The 25,238-nt window shown below is 37.9% G+C and overlaps 1 protein-coding gene across 4 annotated transcripts in view; it reads left to right on the top strand.

Annotated features, from left to right (window-relative positions):
• Positions 1 to 719: 719 nt before the first annotated feature.
• FIGN (fidgetin, microtubule severing factor) overlaps positions 720 to 25,238 on the top strand; it is a 126,011-nt gene continuing 101,492 nt past the window's right edge. The window contains exons 1-2 of one of the 4 annotated variants that reach the window (XM_070581430.1): positions 720 to 1,482; positions 2,255 to 2,424. Coding sequence is in view for 1 of the 4 variants with exons in the window: in XM_008530503.2 (XP_008528725.1) it covers positions 2,400 to 2,424 (25 nt within the window). In the remaining 3 variants the exon portion in view is untranslated. The remainder of the gene's footprint in view (positions 1,483 to 2,254; positions 2,425 to 25,238) is intronic. The other 3 variants (XM_008530503.2, XM_008530506.2, XM_070581431.1) reach the window with 3 other exon arrangements.

Raw genomic sequence — 25,238 nt, 5'->3', positions numbered from 1 at the left:
ATTCAAATGATCCTGGTTGTTTGGGGGTGGGGCGGGGTGATTAGTAAACCAACTGAGCTTACACTGCATAGTAAGCGTCTGGATGCAGCACATTTACATCTAACAAGAGACCCCAGAAAACGTGTGTGTGTTTCTTAAACCTTATGTTCCGAACAAAAGGCTATCTCAGCAACAGACAATCCGCACTGCATTGCTCCCTGGGATGCGAGCAACACACTCAACTGCACATTTCATTCTTCCTCAGCTCCCAGCACCACAAAGCCCCTACTCTCTTTCCACTCCTGGGTCCCCAGATTGCTCCATAGAAGGGGGCTGGGAAAGCAGAAGCCTAACGTCTATGCCGGCGCACCAGCAGCCCGCACTGGGGGCCCCCAGGCGCTGCTTTCCCCTGCCCGAGCCGCCTGGGGGAGGTAGGGAGGGGAACCAGGGAGAGCGAGATGGGACCGCACACCTAGATACTTAGGATTTTATTTATTCACAGGGAGGCGGGGGAGGGGAACTGGGTTGATTCGGATTTTACCCCCCGAAGTTGCCTCTTCTTGGCAGATCAAGTCATTTTCTCGCTGGGGCTGGGGGCCTAGAGGAGAGGTCTCGGCTCTCAGGGCCAGATATTGTCCTGTGCGCGGCGTCGTGGGGGGTGGGGAAGGGCGGCCGGGCCGCAGCTGTCGAGAGGGCCGGAGCGGGCAGGGAGGGGCCCGCGGGCGGAGAGCCGCGCAGCCCTGTCCCGGGCCCTCCAGGGCTGGCTGGGAGCGCAAGGGCCGGCCGGTCACGCGTGGGAAAGAAAGGCCCTATTCCCCCAAGGCACTGCTCCCCTTTCCCCAGGCTGGGCCGCCTGGGAGCGCGGGCAGGGAGAGCTCTGGGTCCCCGCGCGCGTAATCATGACCTCGGGGCCCCCTCTGGGCCGCGTGAGCGCGTCAGCGAGGCTGGGCGGCCGCCGCGGCCCCGGCCGTGTAACATGACCCGAGCGGCCGGCCGGCCAGCGCGGCGCGGCCATTGAGCCCTCCCTGCCCATGAATCTCTGGCGCGTCTCTAGCTCGCTCGCCTCCCGCCTCTCTTTCTCCCCCTCCAGCTCCGCGGGCTCCGTGCGCCTCTCCCTCTCCCTCCCGGTCCTCCCGCTGCCCGTCTCTCTCCACTGCCCGCCTCTCGCCACTGCCTCCCGTCTTCTCTCCCTCACGGCAGCCTCCGTCTCTTTCTCCCTCTCTCCTTTGAAAACTGATCTTTGGCTCTTAGTGTGAAAGTGATTTGAATTTGGCTCGGCGGCGCTCTGCGCCTGCGCTCAGCCTCTGGCATGCTGGCTCCTTCCAAGCAGCTGTTTTGGGTTTGAAATTCCAACATGGCAGAGGCTGCAGTCCGTCTTCCCTTCAAAAACTTGGAATGATTTCAAATCATAGGCACCTTCACTTAACCCGAGCTTCCATTCATCAGCAAACACATCGGATCGATGCTACGCTAACCTATCGGGTTTTCGCTCCGCGCGTTCAGGTAAGAGGAGCTTCGTAGTTTTCTACCATCTGTTTAAATTTGTTTTTGTTTTTGTTTGTTTTATTTTTAAAGAATATAAATAAATCCAAGAGCGGTGATAAAAGAGATCTTCGAGTTGTGCCGTTAACATTAAATTTAATTTGCACTCGTTTCTATTCTGTACGCCAACCTGCTGTCTAATTTCTCTGTACGAAGTAGCCCTGAAACATTATAATGCATATTTTTGCTGCTTAATCATTGTAACAATAGTATGGGATTAAGAGTTCGCGATTGCAAGAATCTCGTTTTCCACTATATTGAGCTTACTTATTACTATCTTTTTACTTCAAAAATAAAAAATAAGAAAGCGGAGCCATAGGGTGGGGCTAGACTTTCTTCGGGAACTAACTTCTAAGTAAATAAGAAGTGTAAATAAGAATCTTGCACACACAAAAAGTTGAGGTTAAATTACAATCTCGTGGCTGGGGGAACGTGAAAATGTCAGAAGATCGGTTGCAGAAAAATGTAAGCACATCATCTTGGAGGGGGTACAGCGTGGTGGGCGTATTGTTGGCAAGGAACGGGAGAGAAAGATGTATAATTTAATGGTATATACAATCCACTGATCCTATTACCGTCCTCCCCGGAGCTCTTGTTAGTTTCAATGGGAGTGAGTGAAATTGACATGGACTTGCATTCCTGGTCATGTGCTTTTTTTCCTTTCTTTCTTCTCCTGTGATCTGAGATCCCCTTTTTGTTGATGTTGCTTTCCCCCTTAATTATATGCATGTAGGTTAAATGAATACCTGACGAAAGGGCCCACGTTTCAAGGCAGTGACATTTGATAGCTGAGAGGAAAAGTGGCTTTAATGAAAAGCAACCTTTGGAATTCCTGCTTGTGAGAAATCCAATTCAGCTTTTTGTGCTGCCAGCAAGAAATGATCAGTAGCACCAGTGTTTATGGTATGTCAGTTTTGGAATTTACTTCCTTTGCATCTAAATAGGAAAGACAAATTAAATAGCATGATAAAACCATTGAAGACTCTGCTTGGGAAGCAGATGCTCATGATATAGAATTCCTTTAAAAAATATATATGTATATTTTAGTCTGTCAAAATGCTTGTTTGCTTTTGCTATCACTTGTTTATGTATTGCAGTTTTGATTAATAGATTTCTGGAGTCCACTTTTATCGGTTTTAGCTGTAATCCCAAAGTTGCATGTTACTAGTAATGCACTATATAACCGCTGAAGTCAAATGGTATGTAAATTAGTTAAACTCAGCGTGGGTTTTTTTGGGGGAGGGGGCTGGGTGGAGAGGGGAGAGAGCGGGAGTGTGGGGAAAGACTGCTTACTAATGAAAGTATATATATATGTGTACACACACACAACTGGATGAAATTTTCTTTTTCTCAATCTGTTAATGCAGTTTAACTATCTACTTTCTCGATGATTGCACTTTGTGGAGTAGTCAGTTCTCCCAAGTGTGGTTTTTTTGGGTGAGTGAGTGAAGGAATATCTTTTACATAAAAATAAAACATATTTTTGAGTGCTTAAAATCCTTAATACCTTTTAAGGAACAGTGGTAGTTTTTTTTTTTCCCCCTTACCATTCACTTGTCTGCCTGTCAGCGCTTTTTACTTTTAACCTGTGACAGAATTAAATAATCAGGCACTGAAATTGACTTTGTTTGAAATCGCTCTTTCCTCTTTCTTTACAAAAAAAAAAAAAAAGGTCAGATAAATGGAGTGAGAGGGGGTTTTCAATAGCTCTTGTGACCATGCCGTGTGTACACTTTGTGATATTCAATTAAGACTAAGAGGGAACAACCACAACAACAAAAAGATGTTAAAAGTATTTTGCATAACCAAAAGATATGTCCACTTTAAATTGTTTTTTGTTGTTGTTGTTACATTTATCCCACCACCCTGCATTCACACTGAAAAGAGGGGGAGAAGGAAAGGGAGCATATGAAAGAAAGAAATAGCAGTGGGGCAAAGCTGCCAGGGGTCTGTAATGTGGCTGTGGTCGCTGCTTTCTCATAACACAAATGTGAATGCAAGGAAGGGACTGACTACAAGAGCCGTTGCGCGACACACACTTCTGGTTGGACTCTGGTGACTATTGAGCTAAACACACACCGCTCTCACACGATAGGAAGGATTTGATTGAATTTTGCATTTGGAACTTGTTGACTTTGAAGCGATCAATAAGAAGACTGTTTATTTTAGATGCACATAATTTGCCCTGAGAAATGTTTTAAGGAGGAGAGAGCACAGCTTTTTTTCCCCTGGAGCTGTTGGAGCGAATGGGATTGCCAGATGGGCGATTTCCCTCTGTGATGTTAAAGCTGTAATATATATTCAGAGCAGATTGGGCTGCTGCCTGTGATGAGGAGGATATTACATTTATAAATTTTAAATCGGAGCTTGGACAATGTGCTGAGAGCAGAAATTGGATGGTTTGACTGTTCACCGTATTGATACTTAAATGTGATTTCTGGGTAGTAGCAATAATAATCATTACAGTGATATGTAAAAAAACACGTTGGGGTAGGCAGTCATATAATTCATGACATTTAACAGCAAATTTAAATGTGTAAATTTGCCCTCCCCAGCCTCTGCTTACTATTAAATAATAGTCACATAATTTATTTCCCTGAGTGTCTAAATGCCCGTTGTGCAAATGATGTTCACTCAGGAGTCTTGTGATCAACACGCTAGAATTCTGGAGAGGAAAAGTTTATATATATATATATCTATAAAGTAGACACTTGTCTATATGTATAAAGTGGCATTAGTGGCCCCTGTTTTATAATTCTATTACTCTGATTATTTTTAGATTTTGTTTGTCTCAAATGTGTGGCCTAAAGGAACCAGAGCCACAAACCTAAAAGGCTGGAAAGTGGGCAAGTGCTCACACTCTGGCAGCTCTGCTGTTGCAAATTAAAAGTGTGTTGTGGTCAGGAAATGAAAGCTACAATGTCTCTTTTGAACAAGTCGTTTATCAAGAGAAACATCTATCAGGGACTGCCTTGTCACATTGATCCTCTAAAAGTTAGGTCCGAGGTGGAAGCTGCTTTGATGTTTTTGATCCTAAATTTAATACAACAGAAAAAAAGCAAGGATATTTTGACCAGAAAAGATTAAAAAAAAATGTTTCCTGGAACCAACAAGATCTATTTATTACTATTGTACTATGTGGGAAGTTTTTTGGACATAACAGTTGAAAGGTTGAAGGGGAAACCCCAGCCTTTATAAATTGTTGGTGGTTAAAATATATATTAATCGTACATTCAGTTATGCCTGGCTTCTTATTTCACGTGGGCATTTTGCAAATAGATTGTTTTAAAGGGGAAATTATTCTGAAAGAGTGTTTTGGAGGAAAATGCAGAGAACCAGAGTTTTCATTCACTTCAGTTTTAGAGTTGCCCTCTTCCCTTCGTCCTCTCTTTGTAGTCTTTTATTTCTGTTTCCCATCTTCATTATATGTGTGACATATTAGCTTTTATTTGGGAAATATTTTTTTTCTATAAAAATCGTTTCCCAAAACCTACGTGCTCCCATCATCTCTATTGTTTATTAATTGTGCATGTGGATGGTTATCGATATAAACTACATGGATTCACAAGTGTTTGGGAATTTCAGCTTAAAAATATAGGCAGGTAATAGATTAAACATACCATGTATTCTTGAACACTATTCATATTTTAAAAGGTATTGTTAAGGAAATGATCAAGTTAAAATTTTTTTTTTTTTTTGTGAAAGCAGTTAAAAGCAGCCTGCTTCATTTTGGGAGGCAAAGATATGAGAGAAGTGTTCCTTCTCTGAAATAGAGTTTTTGGATACTTGCCTTGTACTGCTGGTGGCTACTTGCTATTTCATATGAGTCTATCAGCAACTGGGCTGATAGACCACAAAGAGTGTGGTGGGAGTTTTGAGAAGTGTAATACTTGCTAATTAATCATGTCTGAAATGAAAGAATCATAGCAGGGTAATAAAGTCTCATTGTTGTTTTCCTGGAAGAGAGTAAGACTTCTGTTTGGAAGCTGTTTGTGTGAGTTGACTTGCTTTTCTCTTCTAAAACGACGGTTTGTAGGATCTCTTTAGAATTATTTCAGGAACCATCTTTTTTTGAAAACAGAATATTTTTCTTTCTCCTGACTGTACCGAATCAGTGAGATGCTTAAAATTGTCTCTGATATCTTCAGAGTGAAAACATAAGAGTTTTTTCTTAGTTGTGTTAAAGACTGCTGAGGCTGAGTTTCCAGTACAGGGTTTTTTTCCCATAAATAGAAAATCTTTTCTGTTGTTTTTATTCATGTTAGGCAGGAACTTTGAAAACCTTTCCGTAGGCAGGTACTTCTGATAGACATACAAGAGAGCAGAAATTTCATTAATTACTTTTAGATAATACACGAGTATGACCAGAGGGGAGGAAAGGAGTACTTCCAAGTCTGTAGAGAGACAATCTGTGATAGAACTTGACGTTTCTAAGACAGTTTAAAATATTAGGCACCTGAAAAGACAAATGAGTAATATCATTATAGGTCAATTATGTTTTTCCTGAGCTTCGGATTGTCACCTTTTAGAATTTAATATTTTAGTTAGTTTATGCATGGAGCAGATCCCGAAAGTTTGTCTGCGACATTTTTGAGCATCTTCATCTCAAGGTGAGGACGGCTGTGCTAATGATGCCCTGTTTTTGTCTGTGAGTGTTTGGATGCCTCGAATGATTGCCTAATTAAGTAATCAGTTTTAATGGCCCCAAATCAGCAGAATTGCTAGGTGTATTGGAAACAATTGCAGGCTTTTATGTTTTGTACTTTCTAGTTTGTTCTAAGACCCTTGGTTTAACAGGAACGTTTGCTGCTTTGCCTTTGTCGGTATATTCTTGAGTACAGATTTCACAGACTACTTTTATAAAGTACCACATTTATTGTTACAGAGCTAATAAATTTAATTACCAGGAGTTTGATTTATAAATTTCTGATTGGGAGAATTGTTCTGCAGACATTTGTGTGAAATATTGATGTATGCTACTGATCGATAAGACTTGATTAATCAGCATATCTGCTTTTTTATCTTGAGTCATTGATAAACCAGAATAAACAAATGGCCCAGGAAACAATGCCATTTTCTTCCTTCATTTAAAAAGACAATATAATTGTCTCCTTCTTTTGGGATATGCAAGAACTAATGTTTTATTAAAATCAATTGAACTTAGAAATTATTTTTGGGTATTCCTTGGAAGACTGCGAGTCCAAAAATTATTCCAGTTTTCAATTAACTCTCATACGCACACACACACACACACACACACACACATGGATTATAGCTAATTTTTTTGTCTATTAAAAAACGAAAGACTCTTTTTGAAAGACTGAAAATAAATGCCTGTTTAGCAAGTGCTTTTCAGGATTGGATTCGGTCATTTTTTTCCTTTTTTTTCTAAACTTGAATTTTTATCATTAACTTTTTCATTTAACTTCTGGGAGAAATTTCAAGCATAGCTGCTTTGAAGTGATTGCTGATTACTGATCCTTTTGATATTTTTGATGTTATCCTTTAAATGGCAGTTATACTTGAGTGATGCTTACTATCAGAAATGAAGATAGTGGAAATAAGAGGTAGGCAAGAATATGGTAAAAATAAATTGTACCGATAAGTTTGAAGCAAATCAGAAGCAGGTGGGCATGTGAAGTTTCCTTAGGCATCACGGCCGTCTGCTCAGGAGCTTTGCCTCAGCACAGCACATGCGGACGGTACCTGTTGACGATGGTCTTAGCTGAGACACTGAGGCGGCAGAAAAGATAGGTGATCGGAAACCATCCAAACATGAGATATAATATGGCACTTTCTGTTAATAATATTTACATATTTCATGCCACAAATCTGCTTGTTGTCTTGTTACTTGAATATTGACATTTTGCTTAACATTGCATATGGTGGGCTCTTGTTTCAGGGTGTATTAGAAGCAGTGAATTCAAAGAGGAATTGCAATTCAGATGTATTTATGTTAAATACATGTATAAATGGATATGTTTGCGTATATTTGAGCTACTGTGACTTTCACAAAGCATTTCTAGTATTACTGCTTCCAGTCATTTTTGAAACTGATACATCTTGTAAACAGAATGCATGATTTATTATATGAAGGCCCAAGGTTAAACTTTTTTTTACCCTGCAACCCAGCTTAAGCATTTGTATTTTTAGGTCAGAAAGTCTTCTTTAGAAAGTATTTTTTTATAATATTGGAAAATTTCCTCCTTGTTAGGATTTTGTTCTCATTTTCATATCATGAGTAGCTTTTATTAAAAGTTATTAGTGATATATAACTTATAAAAATGGTTTTCTTATTACAAAATCCATCGTGTAAATACCTATAAAACATAATGTTTTCTTTCCCCCAAATCTCAATGTTGGAAACCTCTTTCCCCAGTTCCTTTCCTATGAGTTTTGATTTCTGCTGGTAAATTTATATATTTATTCCACTCCACTTGTGGATATATTGCTGGCAAGAGAACAGAAACTGCATTTTACTTCACTCACCCAAAAAAAAAAATCTCTTTTTTTCCCCCCTGATTCAACTAATGTTTGCCTATTGTCAATTGGATGCTTTTTAAGCAACTGACAATTGATTAAATGCCATATACATATGACAGTAAACTCATCTGAGAATGAGTGACCTCTACTTTCATTGCTTTGGTTCCTGAGGAACTATCACTCATGGAAACAGCAACATTCAAAATAAAAATTTAAAAGTAGCCTAATGTGAAGGCATTGGTTTCCAGACGTTGCTGTAAACTCTTTGCCTTTCTTTTGATTTATTGTTCTTACTGTCAACACGCATCGTCACCTTCACCTAGGACGGGCTACGTAATTTCTGGGGGGTGGTGCAAAATTAAAATGTGGGACACCTTGTTCACAAATTATTAAGAATTCAAGATAGCAATGTCAGAGCATTAAACCAAGTGCAGGGTCCTTCTGGGTGGGGGACCTTGGGCCTGTACAGGTCCCAGGGCAATAAAGCCGGCCCAGCCTTCCAGACCCACAAACTTTTATCGAGGGCCTGCTTTGTGGAAGTCACTGGGTTTCCTTCTTGGAGACTGACTGTTCCACAGTTATTCCATGTGTCTCTGCTTAAAGAAATACTAATGGTTGTCGAGTAAGAGAATCAATGAGAAAATGGACCATTAGGTATCTTCTGCTCTTTCTGTACATGAACTCGTGACTGAAATATTTTTTCCTTTATCTCACGTGGCCCTTTGCCTGATATCTGCTCTCAAATATCACAAGAATTTTTGTACAAATATTCTTAAAAGGAACTCTGGGTTTTGTAATTGTTTGCATGCAGGTACGTAATTAAACATGTATTCCTGAGGCACAGAATGATTGGAGTGGGAGGATTTCAGTGAGATTTGTAGTAAGACCTTGGGAGTTTGTCTGTTGCCACACCCCACCTTAGTTTCAAGCACAAGTAAAATAAGTATTTCAATGTAGAAGCCTAAATTATCTAAAAATATAGAAAATCCTGACCATTAAAGAAATAAAAGCACAATGCATTGAGTACCAATCAGGAAAAAAGGGCAAACACAAAAATAATTATCTTCTTATAATAGTAGCAAGTATTGATATTTTGACATTACGAAGTGGCGTTGTAGCTATATAAACATGTGGTGACAGCTGTGTTAAAGATGAAAAGTGACTCTTTCGTGCAGTTACGTTAACTTTGCAGTATGTTATATTCAAACTGTGAACTTGGTTTCTGAACTTGAATTGGAATAACCTCCTTCTCCCTGAATAACGTAGTCACCCTCTGTGACTCCTTTCCCCTTTGGTTTGAATATTCTGTGTTTATGGGCGGACAAAACATTTACATTGCTGCTTCCCAAGATACTTCTCAATGAGATCAAGCTTCATACCGAGATACCTAAAACTAAATTTTGAAGTCAAACAGCTTTTTCAAATCAAAACTGAGATACGATGGAATGTCCAGCAAGAAATGGATCTGAGTGCACTTGAAGTTGTACCATTTATTTTCAAAAGATATTTCTCACATCAGATGACTCTCCCAGGAAGGGAAATATCAAAGACGGTGGAAAAGTAACTATTCTTTTATGTAATCCAAGACTGGGGTGAGGGTGGGGGGCTTTAAAGATATTTCTGAGGAAGAAAAAAAAATTGAACTTATTTTGAATGCCTTGTTAGACTTCGTGGAGAGAAATGCTGTATATGAGACCTTCTAAGAAGAAAAATCTTTGCCTTGTGAAATAAGGCTTTGCTCTCTCAGCTGACATGTACTCTAATGAAAGGAGGCTTGAAAATAACTATTACAGCAGTGTCCCATTTAATTATAAATTCACCCCACAGTTTAGGAATCTTTTGCGTTTAAGGCATTGTAAACTTGAAATATTTTAATAGGTAATTAGGCACAATGCATACTTTTTAATGTTCTATGTCATATAACCTATCTACAAAATCTATGGTATAACTTAAATTGGGACCCTTCTTTTCCTACCTTACTCCTATCCTTTAGTAGGTTATATTTTCATATTAAATGTTTGGCTTTAAAAAGGATTAAACCAGGAATCTGGGTAAACATGTGGCAATATAAGACATTGTTACGCCCCAAATCGCTGTTTTATTTCCCTTCTATTCACTTCTTCTCCCTTTCAAATTGAAGTTCAGGTTGTAAACTCTTTCTCTTAGATCATATACCTGAATGATGCTAAATTATAAATCTTAATTAGGTATGATTCACTGATTTTCATCTTACAAGATAATTGTCTGAGTAGGATAAAAGGTTCCCTTAAGATGGAAGGCATTTTCATTACAATTCCCATTTAAGATCAAACAAAGACCATTAAATAAACAGAGTACTATTATTCTTTTACCCTTAATAGTTAATACTTTTGAATTTAAGTATGTGGATGAAGAAATAAGGATATGGATAGGGCAGTTGTACTGTTTGCAAACTTTAAGTGCTTTTGATAAATTTTACTGCTAGGAATTACGTGGATCTAAAGGAATCTTTTAAATAAAAATTGCGGTTTTGATTAGCTAAATGGAATATGCTCTTGTGCATGTGCACAGATAGATTTCTTTGTGGAGGTATCGATGTCAGGGATGCTTTTGGTATTTCTTTATGAGTAATTAGGTTAACGGGGTTAGTTAGAAAATGTATCCTTTCCTGGAAAATGAAAAATTACATTCAAGCAGAGGTAAAAGAGTAGAACATATTCATGACTTTAAGTACTTAAAAAGATATTTTATGAGTCATTTTTGAGAATAATACCCAATATGTAACTTGTTAAGTATAATAGCCATTTTTACTTTTTAAAGCACATCTATATTAAAACTGACTTTCCACTCATGAGTCACAAATCTGGAGTCAATTTTAGGCCCAACTTATAAAAGATGTGGGTCTAATCCCTGGCCCGTACCGTGGTATCCTACGCCAAGAGTGTTGGTGCAAAGTTCTCCTTTAAAGAGAGATTTTCATTTGTATTATTTAGAAGATTAAGCAACATTTTTGAGGGGAATACTGATATAGCCCAAATGTAGACATGGGGACCCCGAATGGCCTGTATCCTTGTCTGACAAACTACAAGGAAAAAATATCACCAGATTTGGAATTTTGTATGCCTACATGAACAGTGCTTGTTCTTGTTATGGGAAGATTTTAAATGTACTAAGAATATAGTAAGTGTTCTCTAATTGGAAAAATATCTTTTATGTAATTCTAAGAATACCAATCAACTAATTATCAATATGAATTTACTTGTGCATGGTAAGATGATAGCACTGAACAATCTCATTCAGAAATAGATGTTTAGGCCGAGCTAGTGTCCCTCTAGAAAAATTCTGTACATATGCAAAATCCCTTTTGGGTTTTTTTTTGCTTTTTTGAACATAGGTGTGAAATCTCTATCAATAACATTTAAGTAGTTAAAGTACAAATCTAATATTGAAAGTTCCTTATTATCCTTTGTTCTTTTGCTAAGTCCTCAGTGAATGCATACAATGTATTAACACTTGTTTTGTTTGTTTTTTGATTTTTGTCTTGTTTTAGTATCAAAGTAAAAAGACCTTAAGAGGAAACTATTTTGTACTGTTTATTTTTAAAGATACCCAGTGAGAACAGTACAACAGTATAGATTTGTTCATAATGATTGGCAAAAATCCACAATTTTACCCCAATATAATTCTATTTTCTTGAAATCTACCCTACTGTACCAAAATGCTTCACGTGGGAGGTGTTGCTGATGTATAATTGCAATGCACGGGTGTCCCTGAATAGGTATATTTTTTATGTGTATGTATAATTTCTAACAGCCAACTCCGCAGGTGTCCTTATGCTTGGTGCCAGGAAGAAAAAGGTTTTCTTCCTACTTTGCTATTTGCAAACTCACCAGGAACCTTGCTGTCTCATCCATCCTCCTGCTGGGCTCCAGTCTTACCCATACCTCGCGTACTGTTTTGAGGGACTGGGTTTTTGGTTTTGCTTTTTAGTATTTATCTGTAGGGCTGGCTATTACTTGATCATCTGGAAAGTCAGATTTCACTTGAGCTCCTGGAATATGATATTTAGATCAAGAGGAAGTAGCTTGAATTAAGAGGATATTGTGCTGTGTAGTGGGAGGAAAGTAGAGCAGCGTTTTTTGGCATGGGCAGAAGGTGAAAGACAACTTGTAGGAATGGGGAAATAACTAAAGGGAAAAGAAATTAGGAGGTTTGTGAGGAAAGCTTAGGGTAATGACTGTTTTCATGTGACTGTTGTTGCTAAAAATGATATTGGCAATTAAAAAATTAAATCCTAATATAATTATGTGAGAAAACTGATCATTTATTAAGAATCAGTGACTAGTCCACATTAAATAGCATGAAGCACTATAATCTAAACAAATAAACAAATTATTTCTTTTTTAAAATGGAAGTTTCTATATCAAATCTTGAATATACACAATTTGCAGTCAGCCAAATTAAAAGAACTATTGCCCCTTTTTTCCACATAATTTGAAACAGTATGAAAAATACATATGCCTTTAAAGATGACTTGTATTACTCTTAGACTCTTTTCTGCCTAAACGTACTCAATTTGGTTAGGCCACAAATGAAGTTATAGAAGAAAATCCATTGAGGATTGGGGTATATCTTTTTGAAGGCTTCTTTTGGAAAATAATGCATTTATTTCTATTACACGAGTTCAAATCATTAAAGTAGATAGATGTATGATTTGATTTGATTTGAGCAAAGTTTGATGATAAATTTTGTATCTAGTCTATAAATGCTGGCTGTACCTTAATAACCAAAACCCAGACAAACGAACGAAGAAACTTGCCTAGCCGTACCTCAGACCAGTTGAATGGAAGTTTGGGGAATGACTGTCTTTTAAGCTCCTCCAGTGATTCTGATGTCAAGTTGGGGTTGAGAACCACTTCTCTGAACCAAAAATTGATACATTTCATGAGATCTTAAACTTTCTGCTCTGTAACAAATATCATTCTTCTTGGTTTGAAGTCATGAAAGTAGAGCTATCTCTTCGGAATTGAATATCCTAACCACAGGCACTACACCTAGCTCACCATCTGGCCAAAGCTCCAAAACAATCTATCGAGAACCTTAAGAAGTTGCCACCATGCTGGTAAGAATACCTCAGGAAGCGGACAATGGTGAAGAAATTGTCAGAGAAGCCAACAGTCTATCATATTTGTGACCTTGGATAAGTTACTCAACGTCTCCGAGCCTCAGTTTACTATTTTATAAAAGGAGAGTTGATCCAATGATGATTAAGATTTTCTCCAGTTCTGTATAGTCCATAACCGCTTCGTCATGGACTAGTGAGCTTGAGTAACTTGGAACATTGCTAGTGGCCAATGGCTGATGAAACAGATTTTTTATTTCTCTTTAAGAAGCTCCAGAAATTGTCTTGGAAACAAAGAAGGAAACTCAAGGACCATGTATCACTCTGTTAAGCCCTTCAGGTGGGATGGTAACCATTCATTAAATATGCTTACCAATTGGCTACAAGCAAATGTGTCAGCAATTCTAATATGTTGAGAGTTGGTGAGTATTTGTTAGCCAATGGGTTTTCCCTGTAAAAGCTATGAATAGATTGACAAGCAGATTAATTCAAGCAGTAGCGGAGTTAGGGACTTCAAATCTTTTAAAATATATATATAAATTATAGAGCAGTATGAAAGTTGGAACTTAATCAAACTGGAAGCAATTCCATCTTCCCTCCACTTTATCCCTAGTCTTTGTTTATCTTCTTTTTACTCTCCTGAATGCTCTTTTCCACCTGTTGAAATCCTACCAGGACTTTGATGTCTAGCTTAAATGTCACATCATCTATGAAAACTTGCTTGAGCCACCCTGATCGGGATCCATTTTGACACCTACTTCATATTCCCTAAGCACTTTTTAAAAAATCTCCTTTTGATCATTTGCCATCATTTTTCTTCTACTATAGATTACTGGGAATTTGTGTTTCTCATTTATGAAATTGTAAACTCCTTGAGAGCCGACCACATCTAATTCATTTTTCTATTTTTAATTTCCTCAGTGTGCCTGCACAGTGTGAGACCTATAGTAAGTGTTTGATAAATGTCTGGTGAATTGAATTGATAAAAGTGTAGGAGACTGTCACTTGGTTAATCTTTTATTAATCTTACTTTTAAAAAATTGGAGGATGCTTTTAAAAATATTTAAAGAACAGATATATTAAAATTGTGTATTTCATTAAAAAAATGAAATTTCTATATTCTTCATGTAATTTAATTACCAAAGAAAGACTTTATAACCCTGAAAAATAGTTTTAGAGTTATATACCTAAAAATGAGCATACAGGCATTTATTCTACTTTTGTATCTCTGGATAGGAGAGCATTTAAACTATTTTATAAAAACAGAACATTATAAGGCTATCTTTAAAAGTCTTACAAAATGAAAATCTGTAGCCTATTTTGATTATAGACAGCAATGAATGGCTTCAAATCGCTGTGCTCTACATATTTAATTTTTTCCCCTGTGTGTTTGCAGTTGGAAAAATTTGAGGGTACAAAATCATAAAATATTAGACTAGGAGACTTCCAAATCAACTTCTTGCCAGCATAGGGTTGATTGACAGTTGGTTATTCAGCCTTTGGTTGAACATGGAAACCAGTGCCTCCTAAGGCATTCTTTCTATTTTGTCTTTTCTCCGATTAATAGGCAGTATGCAAATATGTGCCCCAACGGTACTCCAAAAAGATTTCTTTGGGAATATGACGGTACTTTTAGGGTGATAAGATGTGAGATGCCAACTAGTTGATCTGCAGTTGATGTGATAACTTTCACTGACTCTGTAGATTGTGAATATCTTTGGTTAATATTTTAACTGCATATTTTTGTTCTATATTTAGTGTTTGACACTGTTAATTTATTTTGTACTAAATACTAGGCAGTAAACAATTTTCTGTGGTTACACCCAATGACCTTGTCTTCTAGTGGTTCAACTGCATTACCAGTTGGGTTTGTGTGTGTGTGTGGAGTAGTCAGTTTCTTTCTCAGACCTGTCACCACTGTTACAACAAATAACATCGCAAAATTTCCTAAGGGAAATTCAATTTGATGAAATGTTGAAATTATAATGAGTTAGTCAACAGTATTTTACAAGGTTTCTATTTTATATTTGTGTATTTGAACCTAAAGATAGCTGTACCAGAGAAAGGCACTTGTTCACATTGCTTCATGAAAGAACTCAGAAAAACAAAGGTTCTATTGTCATTCTTTTAAAAACACAATTTTGCTAAGAAAACTTATAACTCTACTGAAAGCTCACCAGTTTCTCCCAGTTTGGGCTCTTCAGATCTGAAAAGTTCTACATGCTGTCTTATCACTTCGTATTGAAATCTAGGTTGATCTCATACACCTTATTGTGGAAGAAAATATCTGCAATGTTGATTGTTGAACCTGGATTATGATGAAGATATGCCATTAAGTGAACTACTGTGGACAAACATTGCTTAGTTAATTGCATGAAAACACGGCATCTTCAGCAAAGAGGTTTGATAGTAAAGAAGGATAGTACATTGTAGGTAGAATAATAAAGATGGGGAAAAAAATGTTAGAAGTAGCAAAAGCATTATTGCACTTTGAATACAACAATCTATTTAGTTCCTTGGTTGAATCAGCTCGTCTGGTTTTCTGGAAACCATTCAGTAAACTTCAAGCCAATTAAAATTGCTCAAATATAAGTTAAAATCCCTGAGACTGAGAGTAACAACTATGAATTGTAAAGCCTTTTGATGATGGCTTGCCAACAACCAAATTAAATCAAGGGAAGATTTAAATGCATGGGCTTAAAAATCTACCTGGTTTATAATCAGGAAGTTTTGGGGTGTTAAACTAAATAAATAAAAATATCCAGGCAGATTCTTCACACCTAAAATGTCAGCCATTATTCCTTTAGTCCTCTTCATGGAGGAAAATTGGGTGATTCCCTAGAGAGAGTAGTAATGGAAGTTGGTGGTCACAAAATATGAGCCATGATTAAAAGTCAGTGGTCAATAGTTTATTTTGCTGTCCTTTTTTTTTCCCCCTTGCCCTCATAAGCATAGTTGAGAGCTGTCAGTAATTGAATTTTTTGTTAGGTCTAGACACAGCAGTTCTTGAAGAGTATGAAGCTGTATTTTTCCTCTTGGCTTAAAATATGAAATGAAACATAAAATTATTTCAAGTGAATACAGCTATGTGTGTGGGTGTGAGTGAGTGTGTGTGTGTGTGTGTGTGTGTGTATGTGTGTAGAGCAACCTGTGAAACATGACAGCATTGATAGCTCGTTCGTTCTGAATGGGCCAGTTGGTAGCTTCATACAAGCACCATCTAAGTGAGCCAATTTAAATCTCACTCCAGATTAATGAAGTGGCTCAGGTCTTTCTGGGAGGTGGCCCTTATTTGTCCCTTAGGAGATAGGTTTGGCATGATATTCAGTTGAAGATTCAGTCAACAAGATTTATGAGAAATTAGTTAAAACTGAAATTGAAAATGGACATTGAGGTAGCGTTCACTCTAAAATGGCTTGAATATATTTGTCATCTGTGCATAAAGAGGATTTTTTGGATGGATTTCATTGATTAGAGTAAACACTAATCACAAATAGACAACTTAAAGTTTGCTTTCTGGATACGATTGTTTTCCTTGAGTGACCACGCCTTCTTTTAGCACTCTGTCTTTGTCCAGGGTTTGGTTTAGTCATACATATGTCCTTGAAGGACTGTAGCATCTTTCACAAGATTTTGTACAAGTGAAATCAGATACCAGTTTTTATTGCAGAACCGAGCCTACAAATGTTTCTCTTTAAAGACATTTTTAATAGAAACAGTAAGGTATAAATCATTTAAGCAATTACCTGGACATTGTGGAAATGGGGCTTGGCTTGTTCTGTAGCCCCAGATGTTTCCAGATTCCAGTAATAACCTGGTCCAGATATTTACAGCTTAATTTTCTGTGCATGTGCACTTGTCCACAAATGGCTCCTATTTCCCATTTTCTGTTGGACAACTGGGCCACTTAGAGCAAAGAAAGTGATTTCAGCTTGGGTGATGACAAACATTAATGGTTATAATAAGTTGCTTCTAGAAACTTTGATCACTTTAAAAATTATAGAGGCTAAATCTTAGAGGATTTTATACTAAGAAATAAATTATTCAAATGGCATTTTCCTTTATGGATGGGGAGGGGGCAAGTAACCCCTCCCATCCCTCAAAATTATATTTAGTCTTGATATACTATGTGATAAGAGTGATTTTTTTTTAATGTGTCTTCTGGCACTGGTTGGGTTATCATGCAGGCTGCTAGTTTTCTTTGCATCACTGCACCACAGTTTTTCGTGTTCTTACTAGAAACTAAACAAATGGAAAATAATGATTTGTAACCATCTGCTGTGCAGAAATTTCACATATAAGCAGTTAACTCTATTTTATAAAACAAGACCAAATGAGTGAGTTATACTGTTGCCAGTAAATAGCAACATGCAGTAGACCTGCTTTTGGACAAACCAGGAGCGTAGGGAGCCAGCATTTCATTATGGGAAGTCAGTTGGTTGGGCTATGGGGCTGAATGTGCCCAGGCATTTATGTGTGTGTTTGTACATGTGTGCCTGTGTCTGTGTATATCTTGCATATGTGAAGAGAATGGTTGTGTCCTCTCTGCCTGCTCCTTGTGTCTCCATTCTTGCCCCCATAATTCCAATCAAGTAAATCAGAGTAATGTAAATGCAGATAACTCAATTCGATCACATCAACCTAAATGTTTTTATTTGCTTAAAAAATAAAGTCAAAATCCATAAAGCCATACAGAATAAAGATTTGTAAAACTATGTAGGTTTCAGATCGGAGTCATGGTTTCCTAAGCTGTACGTATTACAATGACTAGCGGCTAGCCAATTTAGCTTTAAATCATTCTCTTGTCTTATCCTCTGCCTAAAGAATACCTTAACTGGAAATCGGATTGGGTATATATCCAAAAGCTATTGACAGGCAATGATTATTCATGTAGTTGCTGTTGAAGTATGGAGTCTGTATTGAGGGAGGACATAGAATAGAATAGACAGAGGTAAGTGGTTACAAAGAATTTATTCAAATGGACCAGGTAAGGCCTGATTTTATAGTTGGCCGTGTAATCAATCAGTCAATCTCTCTCCCTTTCCCCCTCTCTCTCTCAAATCTGTTTAGTCTATCAATATACTCAGATGCTCAAAACATACATATTCTCTCTAACTTTCACTTATTTGATAGTGGGATTTTGCCATACAGCAAGAAAAGTTGTTTAAAATGGGCAGTATATTGAGTTCAAAGGACCCATACAGTTCATAAATTCTCTGGTGTCTACTGGATTTTTCATCAGGGAGACTTCCAATAAAAATGATCTATTTTAGAAATAATATTGTTTAGTAGGTTGAAATGTGGTGTAATAAAATTAGACCTTCAGTCTTCTAAAGTTACTACTTAGATGGCACCCTTGGGATGGTAAAATGGCTGTATAAGCAGATGAATCAGACAGTTCCACTGATGGGTACATTTGTCAGTCTCTGTTACAGATATAATATATTCTTATATCTGTAATCCTGACACTGTTACATCCAAATGAAATCAACATGAGGTTGTCATCTTTAAGCAAATATGTTAAGTGTTGTCTTTTGTGCTTTGGATTTGAAAGAAAGGGGCCCAGGGGAGGCAGCATCATGCAAATGGAACAAATCCCATTTCTTCTGAGCTGTGCTGTTTTTCCCCTCCATGGCAGCTGGCTATGTTATCTTTGTGTGTTTCTCTGAGTGCTGACAATTCTTTCAGTGATCTAAGTTAGGGCACATTAGAAAGTGGAAGCAGCTGTCTGTCGCTATACTGAGAGACGTGTTTGCTCTACTGCAAAGATGAAGGACCATGAATCCTTGACACACTCCCCCCCTCCCCCCTGTACTTTCCAACATGATCAACATTCAGACGCACAGATTGTCTGCTTGGACAGTTTTTTGTTCTGACTGACAGCATCTGGCATAGACAAATTTAAAAATACATAGCATGCCATGCTTGGAATTGGAACATCCCTTCTTTATTAATCTTCTCATTTAAACCATTCATTTACATTTCAAGAAAGGTTACAGCTTGATATGGTTGAAACGTTGATTTTTAAATGAATAACCTTCTAATGAAATGTCTTGAATGAGTACCAAGCAGCTAGTGTTCATTAAAAATTACACCCGATTAACACGGCCTTGAAAGCCTGAGAGGAAAGGGATTTCTTATTGTTTTAATCCACAATGCAATCCAGTGTTTACCTTTCTGGCACAAAGCGAATAGAAATGATGCCTGTACTCGCAACACTTCTGATATTGAACACAACTATGATATCGCCCTTAAGCCGACAAAACACTTGGCCTTGTTTAATCAGCTTTCTTTCCCTCAGAAAACCCCCAGAGGTGTTAAAAAAAATTTTAAACATCACCAAAATATGCCTCTTACACATCCTCAGTTCTCTCCATGCCCACCCCTCGCCCACCTCAAAATACTATGTCTCTATGCCCAAATCAGCAAAAAAAAAATAAGCTTACATGTTTTCAGATGGAAAAGTGGTCAAGCACACTTTTAGATTAAGCATTCCCTCTGACCCCAGGATGGTAGATCCACTTTTATTTGTCTGCATTACTTTAGTAATAAAACATAACAGTGCAAAAATTGCTCTCTTTCTCTGCCTCACGTCACCCCAGCACACACTCACATTTCTTATCCATTTTCAATTCCACAGCCAACCTTAGCAACATGCTTGTCTAGCATTTATGTAAAAATAATATGAAAATTGGCCATATCAGTCCGTCTGTGGACTTTGAGTCCAGGGGTGTGATGTGGGAAGGAAAACCTTCCTTTTATCATACGTTTTAGACTTTTCGTATCACTACAGATTTCACCTGTAACTACCCAACTGCAAATGTGGCTACAGTAGTTCTAAGGGGTGTGTGGAGGCGGTGGGGGGCGGGCAGTGCAGAATTATAATTTAAAAAAAAAGAACTGTTCAAGTGCTGGGTATTAAATATGTAAAGCCAGCATGCTGGTTAACTTGGAAAAATAGGCTTCAGCGAGAAGTTCAGTGAACAGTTGTAGGCAGAAGAGGTGATGTATTTCTTCCGCATGTGTAAGAGGTCATTTGCGTTAGGATAAATTTTGACGAATTTCGGAAAGAAAGAGATGCTGAAATAAAAATGAAAACAGATTACAGCTCCCTATCAAAGGCACTTTTACGTTCTTGAATATGAGAGGGGAAAAGGACATGTTTTTATTCCATGGATTATATATTATTTTTAAATTTTGCTAATTTGTGTATTGTGAATTTATTTCATTTAAACTGTTCCTTTAAACAAAATAACTCTTGGAAATTGACATTTTCTTTGAATCTGGAATCAGATTTTCCCTCCAGCCCTCGACCCAGTTCTGGGCTCTGGAAATTTAGCGTAGACACTGGTTGCTGTTTCTCTTTTCTTTTCTTTTTTCTCAAGAAGCTAATGGCAGGAAATCAAATCCGAGTAGATCTAGTTCCAGCGTTTTGATTGCCAGCAAATGTTTTATAATCAACATTTTAAATATAAATTACTTGATTATTTTCCATTTTGATTTTTTTTAATGACCAGGTTTTAAAGGTAGTGCCAGTGTACATCTGTAAGCAAACTGGGAATGGGTTAGAGTACAGAATTCCCTGGTGTAAAAAGCCAGGTTTCGCAGTAATGCTTTTAATCTGGACTTGTAGAGGATTCTGGAGCGTCCATAGATCTGCTCCAGTAATTACCATACCCCAAGTGGCACTGGAAGAGACATTTGCCTAAAAACTTGATGTCTTCATTACGCTGTTTACATTTTAATTAGAAACATGAAAATTACTGATTCATACAGACAACTATAGTTTAAGTGGTTTCGTTCACCATCCAATAAATCATAAGAAAAAAAAGCAACAACCCACAGTTGGCATAAATAGTTTACTAGGAATCATTCATGGGAATAATGTGTTGGCACTATAAGCTGCTTAAAATATGTTTTTATTTTACCAGAGGTAGAATTTGCATATAAATTAGAGAATGGCATTTTAAGTTGACAGTCATTTATGCAGAATACCACCCACATGCAAATACATATATGGGTGTATGTGTATACTTTCTATGAGTTTATAGGGTTTTGCAGTATTGTGGATGTGGATTTATACCGAGCCCAGTTTATCAGTTTTTAAATTGCATGTCCTCTTTTAAGTCCCTTCAGAAATGCTGTGGGTGTTCTAAATATGCATATCCACACACATCTTTTAGCTGTTGGGCAATATCAACTTGTAGTCAGGAAAAATGTTTATTTCTTGCGTGGATGTGTCTCGAGAAAGAGTTGCTGTTGCATTGCTCATTCACTCCCTCTTTCCTCTCTCTTCCATTCTCCCCTAACTTTCGCATGTACCTGTCAATGCTTCGGCCCTAAAATTGCTCCCACTCGGAGCGGCTGGACACAAGCAGGGTGGCTGTCAGAGTCCATTCCTGAGTCAGCAACATGTCCGTTGCCTGAATCTTGCGACAGTCACTCATCCAGTTTTCTCCTCCCCAGGGGACAAGTGTCCTCCTCATCAGCGAGGAGGACTGACCCTTCTGTCTGCCATGCTCAAAATCCCGAATCTCCCCATTTTGGCGTGTGAGTTCAAATCCCCCCTCCTGCAGGCAGGGCTGGGACTCCAGCTAATGACTCTGAGATGCAGAGGGTCAGCGCACTGGTGAGCTGGAGTACGGAGGCATTGTGTGAGCCAAGTTGTACATTTTTCCCATAACTGGACTCCTCTCCTTCCCCTCCCTTCCCCCTCCCCTCCCAAACCCTTTATTATAGATCAATATTATGCAAAAATGAACCAGGAATAGCCACGGCCATTAAAAGCCATTTTTCTTTTCTTGATTTTTGTTGGAAAGTTATTGCCATGGCTGAAGGAGGCTCTGTTGTTATTTTTTGGTGGTTTATTGTTTTTTGGTTGAACTGAAGCATACAGTGAGTGAACATTTACATTATCTCACTGTAAAGTTACAGTTCACATTTTAGGTCCATGTTTATTTTGCATTTCAGGCCCATGGGCTATAGGTAAAAATCAATTTTAAAAATGTTACGTAGGAGGAAGAGTCTCCCATAGGTGTTTTACTTGAAATGCTACAGCAGTCATTGTTTTAAACTTTGGAATGGGAGTGTATTACCTTGAAACTCCTGCTAACGGCATGATGGGATTTCTGGGAATGAGAGGGAGTCAGATGAATTCTCATGAAGTGGCTTTAGATGATAAATTTTGTGCTTCATCTCTGCGTCTTTTGGTTTGTCTTTTTTAAAGTTCTAGGGAATTGCCAAAGTTTGAAGATGCTAATCAGTTATTTTGAGTTGCCTGCAAAATTTTAGATGTTAGTGAGAAGTTGCCAGGATCATTTTTCATGGTAATTGTGGTAATTGGTCTAGGTAATCAGACCAGAACTTTTAAAAACAGTTATTAGGTGCTTTGCATCTCCCAGGCAGAGTTCCTGAGCATGTTAGTTAGGGTTATAGCAAATTCACAGACATATGCTCATTGGTTTGTTTTGCATTGCCTCTTTTTTTCTGGGGGTGGGGGCAGGCCGGGCACTTACTAGGTCTCTGTACTTCCTAGATGTGATTACACACAATAGTCGTCATCCGTACGGACAGAAACATGCCGCTTCCTTGTCCACATGGCAAAATTCTAATAGTTCTGTGCTGTCTGGTAAATCCTGTCTGCTTTATGCAGTGTGGCCCGAAACAGTTGTGTGGTGAGGGAATGCTGGCTGCTGGCCAGCCATTGACTATAAAATCCTGGGTACCTGAGAGCTTATCAGTTCTTTTGCTTTGTAAAAGAAAAAAGTGATGAAAATGTTGGTAAACTGCCATGAAGGTTTAAGGCTGCTGGAACAAGGAGCCGTGTAATCAGATTGGAAAATGGAGCTTGAGATTCTCTGCATGGAGAGCAGCCGTCTGTGGACCCCGTGAGCCGCTAAGCAAGTGCCTGAGCTGACCACTTTGTTAGCAAATCAGCTTGTTTGCTGCAGCAGCAGGGTGGAAAAGACCAGAGCCTGTGATGGTATGTAACGGAGGGAGAGCTCTTGCGTGGCACAATCTAATCAGCTTGCAATTAGCTCAGGCTCTACAGTCACCTTCTTAATTTTCTTCTTTCCCCCCTCTTTGTGTGAATATTGTGCACTTTAAACAATTAAGTAAGGGAAGTAATTCTTCAAGCAAATCAAAGCCATCCTTTAATTTTATCACCCTGCTGAAAAAGTATCAGGTGGTCCACTGGTCTTCATCAGATGCTGGAAATTCGCGGAGTCACTGTAGCATAGAGAGGGGCTTTAGCCGACTGATTTTTAAGATAATCCTTCACATATCTTGGCAAGGGTGGGGAGAAAACGGTACATCCTCTAAACTAGCATTGAAGCTAAAATTAATGGGAGGTGGCATTATAAATGCCTTTTGGTTCATATACAGTGGTGAATCTATTTTATATTTTTAATAACGAGAGGCAGGCTGTGTGTGTGTGTGTGTGTGTGAATGAGAGAGATCTGTGTGTGTATATCTCATATATAAAAGCCTTTATGCTGCTGTTTATTTAGGCATTTCTGTACAGCACCTTTCTGAAGGCTCTGGTGACACAGCCACTTGTCCTGATAATTCCACTACTTCACCTTTAGCCAACTTGATTCACTAAGGTTTAAAAGAACGACGATATCCTTGCTGATCATATGTATTACTTGTTAATCCTTTAAAATAAAATTCAGATCATGTGGGGGAGAGGTGAGAAGAGCAGAGCATAGGTTTGCAAAATTGGTGTAATAGTTTTACATTTTACTTAATTCAAGGACAGCAACTTCTGAAATGCTACCTTAAAAAGACACCTACTTATCAAAATAAAATAAATAAATCTTCTAATAATATTACTTCCGCTACCTTGTATCAATTTTCCTTTTCTAGAAAGCTTTGGCTAAAATATTATTCATGTGCATGGATCTCTAATCAGATATATTTTATAGTGTGTTTGTTGTGAGATGGAAAAGGGGCATTATTTCATGAGTGTTTACTTTAGAAAGCAGCACAGAGAATGATGATTTGAATTTGCTTTTAATGGTTATTAAAGAATTGATTAGAGTATTTTAAGTGATTTTGCTCCAAAATAATCGATTCCTTTCTCAGGGTTGTTTGTGCTAATAAAAATGAACATAGTCTTATTATTATTGATATTCTATTACATTAATATCATAATTGAATTCTCTCCATGTTGTCAACGTAAGAATTTATTTGTCTTTATTAAATGACACAATACTACTAATACACTCTGTCTTATTTTTGCCTTCAGCAAAAAATCTCGCAGTTTATAACCAATCATTTGGACTCAGAGGTTTTTATTTTTTTTAACAATTCAAAAAGTTTAACTGTTCCTGTGTTAATGCTGTGTGAAGGATAGCATGACTTCTGTTTTTCTATACTTACTTGATTATATATGTCTTATTTTTGTATTTGAAGGAATGAATCCAGTTTGATTGAAAATGAGAATAGTTAACATAAAGTGCATTTAAAATTAGGTAAGCTTCCAAGTTTCCCTCAGGGTTTTGTTGGTGTGGCATCAATGTGTCCTTTTTTCGTGTTTTGAACTTTTTTGTTTTTAATTGAAAAAATAGAATAAAAGAAACATGCATCACCCGCACACATCTTATGCTGCAAAGATTCACTTTATATTCTTTTAGAGGACAAACTCCATTAGATATGCACTTACTGTACGTTGGATTGTAAATCTTACAATTTAATGGTAATTCAGTGAGCAGTTATTGCTTCAGTGGCCTTTTTTCTTTCTTTTTTGTCCCATCTCACTTGTGAAATAGGGTTACCCTTTACAAGTGTCACATCCATAGATTCATCTTTTGTACTTTGTAGTTGTTCCTGGTGCATCATTCTTAAGTTAAAAAAAAAAAAAGCAAAGCGATGGAGGAACCATGTGGTGGGTGAGGAGTGTGTGTGTGTGTGTGTGTACAGGGTGGGGAGGGCTGTAGAAGGAGGGGTTTCATGCTTATACTCGAGACAGAGACAGAGACCCAGAAAGATGCAGCAACTCTAGCAACAGAATAACCAGGAGCGTTAGCATCAGTCTCACAGATTCATCTCTTTTTCTAAATATGCATTTCCTCTAACCTCATTCTCAATCTAATGTTCAGTTTTCCATAACAGATTGCATTCTGCACTT

The sequence above is a fragment of the Equus przewalskii genome, chromosome 17, assembly GCF_037783145.1.
Source record: "Equus przewalskii isolate Varuska chromosome 17, EquPr2, whole genome shotgun sequence".
In the NCBI taxonomy this organism is placed as follows: Eukaryota; Metazoa; Chordata; class Mammalia; order Perissodactyla; family Equidae; genus Equus; species Equus przewalskii.
This window is presented reverse-complemented; position numbering and strand designations above follow the sequence as displayed.